The sequence below is a fragment of the Nycticebus coucang genome, chromosome 22 (genome assembly GCF_027406575.1).
Source record: "Nycticebus coucang isolate mNycCou1 chromosome 22, mNycCou1.pri, whole genome shotgun sequence".
Lineage (NCBI taxonomy): Eukaryota > Metazoa > Chordata > Mammalia > Primates > Lorisidae > Nycticebus > Nycticebus coucang.
Window position 1 is genome coordinate 13969391 of NC_069801.1, and position 12006 is coordinate 13981396.

At 50.5% G+C, this 12006-nt stretch overlaps 1 protein-coding gene across 5 annotated transcripts in view; it reads right to left on the minus strand.

The window, feature by feature from the left end:
• Positions 1-999: 999 nt before the first annotated feature.
• Positions 1000-12006, minus strand: part of UBR4 (ubiquitin protein ligase E3 component n-recognin 4) — a 140282-nt gene continuing 129275 nt past the window's right edge. For all 5 annotated transcript variants that reach the window (XM_053576398.1, XM_053576401.1, XM_053576399.1 and 2 more), the window contains 5 exons: positions 10989-11183; positions 8024-8248; positions 4817-4907; positions 4032-4194; positions 1000-1383 (listed from right to left, as the gene is read on the minus strand). In XM_053576398.1, the coding sequence (XP_053432373.1) occupies positions 1319-1383; positions 4032-4194; positions 4817-4907; positions 8024-8248; positions 10989-11183 (739 nt within the window). In that variant the 3' untranslated portion in view covers positions 1000-1318. The remainder of the gene's footprint in view (positions 1384-4031; positions 4195-4816; positions 4908-8023; positions 8249-10988; positions 11184-12006) is intronic.

Here is a 12006-nt window from a genome sequence, read left to right on the forward strand (position 1 = left end):
CGCCCTCCTACCTGGCAGGTGCCAATATTCCTCTTTGACAGGTGAGGACACTGCAGAGCACGACAGATGTAGCTGGGAGTGAAGCAAGGGACTGTGTACAGGACTGTATTTCCACGATGCTGTCCCCTCCCTGGAGCCAAGCCAGTCCCTCAAAAACCCCGAGTCCTTCAATGCAAGCAGCCAGTGCACTCATGCACACAAGCACACGCACACTCGGTCTGCCAGGGCCTCCAGCTGGGCCCTTGCCACAGATGCCTTTGTCTCTCTGGCTAAGTCCAAGCATAACACTCACGCCTGCTCCTGGCTGCCTGCTCAGGGGACCTGGGGAAGGGACATGAAGTTCTGGGGAGACTCTCCCTCTCCCCAGGACTGCCCTTCTCAGTACACGCAGGGAGCAGGTCCCAAAAGCCCCTGAGAGTAGCAGCAGCAGTTCAAGCTTTCAAGGCACAAAAAGTCCTGGCTGGGTGACCCTGGGTACGTAGTGTCAGTTCCTGGGCCCTTGCTCACAGGCTGGTTAGAGAAATTAGAAATAGCATGTTGGCAGTGTACAGGGCAGCTACTCTCACTGTTTTGATCCTAAACCCGCCCCAGGCCTCTCTTAACACCACAACTCTGAAGAGAAGCCACCAGAGGCATGAGAATGTCAAATGCTGCTAAGGCCTCTGCTGTGGACACTAGCGCCCCACTGCCCGGGGCCTCCCTTTAGCTGAGGACTAGAAAATCATCAGCTCCCTGGGTCTTTGGGGTCCAGCTCGTAAGGCCAAAACATTTAGAGTGAGGCCACAGGCTCTGTTATGGGGAAATCATGGCCATCATTTGCAGTGCCCCAATTTGCTGACCGAGAACAGACAGGCTCCACTTGGCGCTGACAAGAGGTCCCAGAGACAGTGACTCAGACATGTTAGTCTTCCACGCTGACACCGAAAGGGCCGTGCATTCAAGGGAAACCATGTAGCCAGTGTCCCTAAGGATGGGCTTTAGGCAGCAGTTGACACCTCCTTTTTCAATGTGTATTAAGTCATTCGTTTATTTCTCAAGATGTGCACGCTCAAGTATTAAGTTGGCCAGGACAATTCATGTCTCCTGGGTATGTACAGGTCCTTCGGTGGCTTGGGTCACAGACAACTTCATAGCTAGTGCACCACACACACAAGATAAAACAGGAAGCCTAAAAACCCCAAGCCACTCCAAGAAAAGGCGGGGGAGGAGAGGGGTGATAACGCAGCATCCTGTGGGGGATCGACGCACGAGGAGGGAAGAACAGGGGGATGAAGGCAAGCTAGCTTCAGTCTTCGTCAGCCGCAGCTTGTGTGGGCGGTCAGGGGATTGAGTTCAACAAGTCCCTCAGGAAGCTCTCTGGATCGGTGATTTCTGATAAAAGACCTAGAAACATAGCAGACAGAGGCTGGTTAGGAGTGGGCGTGCACAGCCCTGAGCCCTGGCTGCCACATCCAGCACAGCCCACACTGTGCCCTGACCAGCTCCGACCCAGGTCACAGGACATCAGCTTGACTGGGGGGACAGTCACCAAGCAAACACCCTGGTTCTGTAAGTAGAGTTCTATTCTGGGAGCAGGTGCTGCTGAGGTGAAGTGCTCGAGCCCGACCCCGTGAGTGTCCTGGAGCAGAGGATGTAACCTGGCACAGGGAGGCCTGCAGGGTGTGCGATCCACCGACCCAAGTGCAGCATGGAAGGCGGTGTTCTGAAGGAGAGTGCTACAGGGGGATCTGGGGCCAAAGAAGGGTTAATGCCACTGCCCTCAAGGGCTGGGGGGGGCAGAGCAGGGTAGTGAGACCCTGGGTTCTTCAGAGCTTTGATCTGCCAGTCCTGGGTTCCTGAAAAGGTTGCAGCGGGTTCAGAAGCTCCATTGTTTCCTTAACTGTCAGAGGAAGACAGAGAAGCCCTGGCTATGCTGCCTCCTGGGGATTAAGTGAGGCCCTGCAGCGAAAGCACCCCGCGGGCAGACCAGCACCGAGGGCCCCGTGACCGCCCTTCCCTCACCTGGCAACGCACAGGAGACACCGAGGCCTCATGTTCAACAGGCGTGCAGCTGCTAACCCTGAGGGCCTGGCAACATCCAACCTGAAGTCATCTCCCAAGCACTAATGGAAGGGAGAGTGGCACAGACCATCTCTTGTTGGCTTTGGAAGGTGTTTTTGTTCTCACATTTGAATAGGGTGTGTCTGATGCGCTGAAATTTCCTAACAGCTTAAACAAAGTAATAAAGTCGTGCTATAAAAACTTGACCTAGAAGCAGAAGCCACAGAGGCGCCCGCCTGACAGGGGCTCTGGCTCTGCCCTGCTGTAGGCCAGGGTCCTGCCATCAGCTCAGGGCTGAAGCAAAGCCTGAATCCAGAGGAATCCCCTCCTTCCCCAGCCCACTGCCTCCGCCACTCACTGGCTCTGACTTTCACAGTCAGAGGGCGACATAGTGAGACTCTGTCTCAGAAAAAAAAAAAAAAAAAAAGAAAGAAAGAAAGAAAAAAATGTCCAGGCTAAGAAAATGCTGGTGGGAGCGGTAAAGAGTCGGTGGAGAGGTGAATAGTGTTAGCACTTGACTGTCCAGATGAGAGAAGTAAGAACCAGAGAACCAGGCTGACAAAGGCTGCCTCAGCACAGAGCTTCCACCGAGGCCTCTGCAAAGAACAGCTGACATGGAAACCCCAGGGCTTTTTGAAAAAATTGTTAACACTGAGTGCTACTCCAGATCTTTACTGGGTCTCATTCCCACATGATAAAAAAGATAGAGGACATGTTCACAGAGGCATTCTCTTGAGAGTGGGACGTAGGGGGAGTCTTCCCTGCTTCTTTACACTTATAAAATTCCCACAATGAACATCAGAACAAAGTGAAACAGCGAAACAAACTAATGAAAAAGAGCTTGGCAGGTCTGGCTCCCTCTCTGGCTCTGGGCAGCCAGCACCTTTGTGAGGATGGCATTGGCGGAGGGCCAAGATGCCACACCGCCCTGAGAGGGCGCTGCATCTTAACTCCGGGCGGGCGGATTTTCCCAGATGCAGACCCAAGTCACCTCCCCCGCTGTCATCTGAAGCTTGGTTATGAAACCCAAACAAATTCTAATGTGTTTATTTGCAATTAGGATGGCAGATTTGTTACATGGAGAATGTCAGTTTTACTAGCTGTGGATGATCACACGACTACAATTCCAAATGCGGCCCTCTTTATAAACTCAGAAATGCTCTTTGCTCTGTCCTGATATTTACCATCTATTTAAGAATCAGAGTAGAAATCTCCCAAGTCTCCCTGGAGTCAGCTGCGACAAAAGAGGTCTCAGTTCCCCAAAAGTGGGAGAAAGACACGTGTACTCCCATTTGCATATTAATTTTCTAAACTGTCATAAAAATCCAGAATCAAAAAAGAGTCTCTACCACTTTCTGGTTATGTTCTCTTGGTCACTTATTTAATATTCAACGGCTCAGTTACCCCTTCTATAAACTAATAGGCTGGGCACAGTAACTCCTGCCTAAAATCCCAGCACTTTGGGAGGCCATAGCAGGGGGATTGTTTGAGCCCAGAAATTCAAGACCAGCCTGGGCAACGTAATGAGACACCCCTATCTCTACCAAAAAAAAAAAATAATAATAATAATTAGCCAGGTGTGGTGGTGCACACCTGTAGTCCCAGCTACAAGAAGTCGAGGCAGGAAGATCACTTGAGCTCAGGAGTTTTAGGCTGCAATGAGTTATGATCACACTACTGCACTCCAGCCTGCGCAAGACAATAAGGCCTTAAATGAAATATAAAATTAAAATAAAATGCAGACACCATAGCTCCTGCCTCACACAGGGAGGAATAAGACCACATACAAAAGGCAGCATGGGGCCTAGGAGGTAGGGAGTGCTCCACACAGGTCAGAGCTGCTTTTCCTGCTATTGAGACTTGGTCTTTCCCAGGTAGTAACTGAAGGGCTGGTTCAAACCTGTGTTTCTTCTGATGGGTGAAGATAAAGCACTAAGGCAGACATGGGGCTTTGCTGCAGAGTCTTTAAAGGATAAAACCCTGACACTGACCAGCCGCATCAAGGAACTCCGAGAAGGTCTCCACCGGCATGAACTCCTCCTGGAAGGTTTTTAGGGCTTTGTCGGCAGCTTCATAGATGGGCATGTCATTGTGGCGAATATATTCAGCTAGAGAGCAGGACCAGCCTCCCTCCGTGTTACTGGTAGGCACCTTCTAAAAGAAACAGCAGGAGACAGGGTGAGGAAGTGGGCTGTTTAACACCTCAAGTCAGCCCATTTCAACCCTGCAGAGAGAGGGCCCTCCCAGGTACACCTCAGCTTTCCCTGGAGGGTTTGTCTCCTGCAACAACAAAACTTCCTCCCTTATACAGCCCCTTATTAGGTGTTGTGCCACTGGCTCCAACAATCAACTGAATTCTTTCTCCCCACACATTTCCCATGCAAAGCAAAGCAAACTGTCAACATATTGTGACTGAGCTATTTCATTCAGGTGATAAGAGGAACCACCCCAAATACTCTCAATTCTCTCAAGGCAGAGAGGGTCCTAAAGCAGGAGAGGCTGTAGGGGGCCCAGCTCACATGGGGCAGCAGAGTTTATCCAAATACAGGGGCCAGAGCAACAAGGAGGGAAGGTCTTCCTAAGGAAGTGGGCTTGCAGCAGGCTTGAGAGCCAGAGACAAGAGCAACCTCGGCTACAAACACACCTCAAGGACTCATCAGTCCCTTTTCTAGGAGCAAAGCACCCCCAGGCCTGAGTGTGGAGGCAGGGTCAGAGCCTGAACATAGACATTTTCCAGCCCTGCCCACATACCCTGGGCCTCCGCCAGCTCCCTTACCTTAAACATGTTGTAAATGAGATCGACGAGGGCCCAGAAGAGAAGGGAAGAACGGTAAGCAGAGTAGTCCTTTACCACCTTATCTGTCAGCCTGGAAAAGAAAGGTCAAATTCCATCCCAAGAAGCTCCTAAGACACTCATGAGGACACAGTGATGCATTCTGGGCACAAGGGATGATGAGTCTTAGCAATCTGTGCAGCACAAGGTCTCTGCCACTTGCCTACCTGGGGAAAAAGCAGCCGTGGGCCAGGAAATCTGGAGCCCTGAGGCCCAGTATATTGACTACAAAATGTTCCATGCAGTTCACCTGGCTCTTTTGGAACTCATTTTCTGGATCGAGGTAAAATGGAACTGAGGGGAGTGGGGTGAGGACCCAAGTTGCAACATGGCAATTAAAAGGTACTGACTTAAAGACGTCAAAGAAGTTCTGTGTGTCCCCCGTGTTCAGCTACCACATATGCTCTTGGACTTAGCTGTACCCAACAAATGAAGCACAAAACAGGGGTCCATTTCAGTCCATGCTCCGACCAGGAGAAATTTATCACCTGTCAGCAGCCAAACACATTGACTTGTCAGACGTGTGTTGTGCTGAACGACGGCAAGCTGGTAGGAAATCGGTGTTGAGTAACAGCAATGTCTAGGACAGAGCATGCAACCACCCTGACACCTCCTAAATCCTCAGATAATCTGAGTTAATCACCACACCCCTTGTTTCTGACCAGTATCTTCTCTCCCTAATCCAGTGATTCAGCTCAGGATTAAAGACTAGGCAGTCCCTTGCAATACTGGGGGCCATCTATCTCTTCAATGTTCAGTGCCTTCTCAGCAGACACTCTTGGTCTAAGGAATGATTTTACCAGGGAGAGCTACTGTGAAATACAGGAAGACCAGACTTCCCTCAGCATAGGCAGTAAAATATCAGCGTCAAGGTTCAGTTTCTACCACCCAAGCTCTACAGAAACTGTGTCTGCCCAAAGCCAATACGTCTGTAATAAGCAAGTAAAGTCCAGATGAGCTCTTGTCATGGAGTATTCTATACCTTGGAACACAAGAGAACAGATCCCATTACCAACGGGATAGGTACTAAACATTTAGTTGAGTATTAAAATGCATGCATATAAGTAAGACAAGCACAGATGTCATTTTCTATAGAAGCTAAAACTATATGGGCCTCAAGTTACTATGAGACAGACCATCCGCATTCAGTAAATGTTTAATTCACAAAAAGCAAAGCAAAATAATAAAACGAGACAATACCCTATTTACTAAAACCTGCTTCCTGTAACCTCCCTCCACACCAATTACCTGCGCAAACCCCCACTTCCTCTCCTTCATACCCACACACAAGGATGCTATAGCCTAAAACACTATAAGGTGAGCCCACAGACAAGGACAACAACCCACCCTCTGCCACTCCATATGCCGGCAGATAACAGACAAATCCCGATGGATGCCCAAGGACATCCCAGGCTTCTATACTGCCAAGTTCCTGGCAGAGAAAGCTTTTCTTGAGTGTAAACCACGCAGAAGAGGCCAGCCTCTCTTGTGCACCTGTTACTGTCCCCACTCCATGGTGTAAAGGACTTAGAACAAAGGCTGCAGCCAATGACACTGTCCCAATACTAAGATGATGACTGTAACTGCCCTCCCAGCCATGGGCTCTCCTGCATGGGTGGCCTGATGCCCCGCGAACCCTCAGTGCCTCTTTTAGTCTGTTTTGAGAGCACCTGCCTAGTAGCCCCAGACTAGGACCAAGCTTAGTCCTTCTCTGTAGCTGTTCTGCTTTAATAAGCAGAAATCTTGAGTGACCCTGCCCAAGTTAATTGTTTAAGGTTAATTAGTAAAGGTGACTAAACTGTTACAGAGAAAATGGGAGCTCACGAATGTAACTCACGCTGGATTTCCTAATTGAGCTGTGACCAAATCAGCTTTTCCTTAACTGCCTGGGACAATAATGAATTCTAGTCTCCTCATTGAAAGCAAAACAGCTCCTGCGAGCTCAGATTTCACACCGGCCATGAAAAGCCTGTACACCCAATAAATGGTCGCTCTGTTTGTTATGGACATAAGCTGAGTCTGACTTATCAACAGCTTAGCAGCCTCGAGATCTAACTCTTGATTTCTAGCACCTACTTAACTATTACTGCTGCAGGCTCTTGGGAAACACTGCAACGTGCTATGATTGGAATGGGGTAGGGGTTACACAGGAATCTAATAGGACTCCCCCCACACAAACAAGCTGCTACTGGCCAGATCCAACCTTACAGCTCCACCCTGGTCTCTCTGGGGGCGTAAGGCACCTATCAACCAGCACCGCTGGATCCATCATAGCAGATGGAGTACAGCCACCACCGGGTGTGCCAATTCAGGCACATGCTGCTTCCACCTGGCTTGTCATTACCATGGCCCCAAAGGTTTCCCCTCTGCTCCCTTGCTGGCTCACAAATGTGGAAATGATCCCTTGGATCCTGAACTAAAGCAGAATCACAGGGACAGATCTTTGAGGAACAAAAGCAAGCTGTCAAACCCAGAGCCTATTCTGTAGCTCCCTAGGGTGAGCAGACTGTTCAGGGCCACTCTCAGCCAAAGTGGTGGCCCCGGAGTCCCCTCTGTGCCCAGCAGTTGATGGGGGACCCCAGCTGCTGGTGGTTTGTGGTTGTTTCTCTACAACACCTCCCTTCTGCCCTAAACTGCAGGGTCACAAAACAAAGGCCACTCCTTCCTGACACACTGCTCTTTCTTTGGGAGGTGTCCACATGAACAGAAGAGCAGGGCTGCAAGGACAGAGGCTCCTGGAGTATGGGCAGACGGGACAGGAATACATGTATAACCAAAAAGCAAGAATGATGGGCCTTCAATTACTAGAAAATACCCAGCAACAGCCATGCTGAAGCTCTCCCAGTTTAAGCTGAAAGCAGTAAGATTTTAAAAACCTGGTTATGGGTCTCACCCCTGCCGACCTGCATCTTCTCACTGAGGGGATTGCCCTGTGCCTGGCTGCCATCCTCTTGAATTTTCTACAGCAAGTAAGCCCAGCTCCACCTTTTTAGTGTCTGAACACAAAACCCAAAGGTAACCAGGCAGATGCCTGTCTTTGGCCCAGACTCTGGGCCCTGCAGACTGAGAAGCACTGGTGTCAACTGCCAAGTCCACCTAGGACACTGGGAATACACATTCCAGGTGACGCTTCCTGAAGCAGGCACTGACCTGGTGGCTCCTCCAGGAGCCACTGCCCGGGCCTGCGAGGTCACCAGCAGCCTCCGCAAGATTTCCACACGCGTGGCTCTCCACTGCTCAGGGGGCAGGATGTGGAGGGCCAGGACTGTGAAATAGTGGGGCCCGTCCACTTCAAAGGCACTCTCTACCCACTTCTCCTTGGGCTGTTCCAGGAAGCCTTGGAGGTTCTTCTCTTCTCGGGAAGTTGCTCGGGTTCTGGAAAAAAAAGGAGCACGATAGAAGCAGAGGGATAGCAGGGCACAGCCAAAAGGGGGAGAGGGCTTGCTCGGCTTCCTGTCTCCTCATCAGGCAGGTTGAACTCTGGACTACTGAACACATTCCCCTCAAACTGCTCCACTCACCCCCTCTTCGGCAATCCAGGTGGTCTCCCCTCCCTGGTCCTTCTTGTGGCATCTTCCTTAACCCCCTATGCCTGCCCCCCTCCCAGCTCTGACACCAATCCAAACAACTACTGGCCCCAAGGACCTGGTGCCAGGCACATTCAAACTCCCCACATGGAACTGCCCCACAATTCAGGAAGCCAAAAGAAGTGATTTATTCAGACTCACCAAGCTAAGTCACCAAGTCAAAATACGAATCTAGAGCAGCAGTTCTCAACCTGTGGGTCGCGACCCATAGGAACTGTATTAAAGGGCCGCAGCATTAGGAAGGTTGAGAACCACTGATCTAGAGTCTGTGACTTGGATCCACCAGTCTTACTATATTTAAGTGGTTGGCATTAAATTTGCAGCCAGTCCCTTTCCCAGGCCCGTGGTGCAGTCTGTCTGGTTTACTCTCTTAGGACCTGAGACACAGGGTATCGCAGGCAAGTGCAGCTCCTCACTCTTGTTCTTTACTAAACTGCAATGGTCATTATGGTCACAGCACAGTTGAGTCCTTTTTCTGGACTATCTTAATCCTTACAGGAACTTTACAGGACAGATGCTACCACTATCCCAATTTTACAGAAAAGGAAAACTGCAGTAGAGAGAAGGTAAGGATTCTGCCCAAAGTCACACTGGGGCAAGAACTGGGCTTTGAACCCAGGAGGTCTGGTTCCAGAGTCCATCGACTCCATCTTCCTCGACAAGGGATCACTGGAGCAGCACTGAGGATCACTCAAGTCCCCTGATGCTAAACTTCTGGGAACACACTCTCCCTATAACCTGGACAGTGCTCTTGTGCCACAAATGCTTAAGGCTCTACCCTAACTCTGTGGGGGACAACAGACACACCCACCACGAGCCATTGCTAGAACCTGCATTCCTAGGTCTGTGACTCTGGGAAAGTAGCAGGGAGTGTGCAAGGACACCTTGCCTCCTTCCACTCCCTGTGAAAGGAGCATGGATCGAACCAGTGGAGACACGCAGCTTGATCTCCCAGCCTCAGCTCAGGCTCCACTCTGGCTCATGGTGGCCATGGTGTGACATACTTGCCTTTACACGTGAATGCTTCAGCAAAGGCACCCAGCCCCCTGTGACCACCGATGCCAAACGGCCAGGGGGATAAGCAGTCTGTAGCTAAGAAACAGCTCCTCTCCACAGAGCTGCTGGGTCAGCCCGTGACTGACCAAAGATACTGTGGTAAAGTGAAATCCTCCTACAGCTAAGGGGCTTGAGCATAAGCTACAAATATCTGGCATTTGAAAAACACAGTGGCCCCTGAAGTCACCAGCTCCATTCCAGCTGGGTAAAGCATGGAGCCTCACCCCGACCCCAGCCCACTGGATCTGTTTTTCTCCCTGGAGACTGGAGCAGTCCAGGCCACCTCACAGTTGCCAAAAGACATGTCTCTGCAAAAACCAAGGCTCTGTCAAGGGCCCCAAGAACACTGGCAATTAGCACTACTTGAGTCTGAGGTGGAGCCTGGACAGGGCGAAGGTCTGTGCCCCCACCAGTGCCAGGTGCTGCTTCTGCCAGTCTAAGTGGCTTAGCAGATGATGTGACATGCGGACAGACCTACCCCTGCATCTCAAGGTCAGCCTTTTATCTCACAAGGAAATGGGAGGCAGGAAGAACACTGCTAAAGACAGAGGACCAGAGAAAACAAAAGACAGACTGTGCCGGTGCCAAGTGTGCTGCAGCTGTCTCGGGTGGACTGTGCACACCTTTCCACAGGCTGTCAGGGCCCGGCCCAGCAGAACTGTGAGAGCCCTGCTAGGAGGTGAGGTCTACCAGAGTGGAGGCGCTGAACTACACTGAAGAGGAGGGAGTCAAAGGGAGAATCAGTCTCTCAATCTGCTTGTAAAACCTGGAGTGGAATGAAAGAGGAATATTCTCTGCCATCTCTAAGTGCTTCTTTAGAATTACACTTTTAAGTATTAACCTAACTGTTCCATAACATGCATGTGGACAAAAACACACATCTTTCTTCCCAGCTCCCTTCCTCTCTGTTGACTTCCCCACATAATCCTCAGTCCTCCCTGCCTCCTTTTCCCCTCACACTTGCCAGAAGCATTACTTGCTGGAGAGAAAACAGGGATAACAAACCCAGTTTCCCATTTATGAGCTGGCTCCTCAGCTCTGCTGTGTCCCCTCCATCTAACAACCTGCATGCTCTTCACTAATGACTGTGGTGTGACTCTGACCCATGGCCTCTTCCCATGAAAGAAAATAACCTAGAAGGTAGAAGAGGTGGCTACATAGACGTAGAGGCTTCCATGGTCTGGCTTCTTCCATTTCCTGATTCCCCATGAGCTGAAGGTCAGCCCAAGGACACATCCTTGACTGCCATGGGGAGAGACAGGACAATTCTAGAAAGGAAGTTGCCCTGATAGCTTTATTCTACATGATCCCAGAAAGCCGCGATGAACACCCCTGCCTCATTAAAAAGGCTGCTTTGGGTCAGATGTTTGCTCTGGAACTAACAGGAGGATATGGACCAGCGGGGGGATCATGCTGGGCAGAAGGATGCAGGATGGGTCAGCCCAGATGTCACCTGCACACAGGATACTGACGTGTTCAGGACGTAAAGCACAGTGTGAATGATGTACGGGATCAGGTGGATGTTGCTCTCCCGGCCGCCCCCACCGGTGTCCGCGCTGAACGACTGCTCCATGGCAAAGCGCAGGAACAGCAGCTTGATGTCGTGGATGTTGAGCTGGTACGTGGGCTCCCGCTGGCCCGTGCACTCCTGGAGGTAAGTGTTGTGCCTAGGGGGGAGTAGAACAAACATGGAAGCGGAGTGCGTCTCCTGCTGAAAACCCAGTTTGGAAGACAGAGGCTTCCAAAGAGGCACGTCCCACCCTCCACTATACCGGTAGCTGCAAAGGTTAACCGAGGAAGAGGATGAAAGGGAAAGGGAGGACAAAAGCAGGACCAGCGGGAAGACAAGACTTGAGACACTTTCATTTTTGCTGTTAACAATGTGAAGCTCTCCAAGTTCTCATGAGAACCCTCCACTCTTGGGACCCCATTTCTTGATGGACAAATGTCATAGGCCATAGCATGGCCACATTTGGAGTAATTTTTATCCATTCTGACTGACTCCTCAACCTCCAAATAAAAGGTCTTTTCCAATGTCAATATACAGTCCCATCTATCTGGGCTCTGCCTCTTACTAACTGGGTGATTCTGAGTAAGCTGCCTAACCTCCCAGCCTCTTAATTTCTCCATCTGCAGTGTGTGTAACAGCACGCAGTCAGCACCTCGGCATGCTGCGCATTATTACTGTCAGGTGCCTGGTTCATGGCAGGTATACGCTATGCCTGACCTGTAAAGGAGGACTTGGGCTGGGGTACTATTCTACAAGTACACTGCACAAGACCTCAAAGAAGCTTCAGTCTGGATGTTTAGCACCATGAAGGTCTTAAAAGGAGCCTGATATCCCCTCTGCCACCAACCCACTTTCCTTATTTAAATCTCACAGTGACACACCATGGAAGTGAACTCTGGGAATTCTGGCCTCAAGGATGAAGTCAGGGGTCCTGCATCTGTCGTAAGATGAACAAAGGAGGGATGGCAGCAAATAACCAG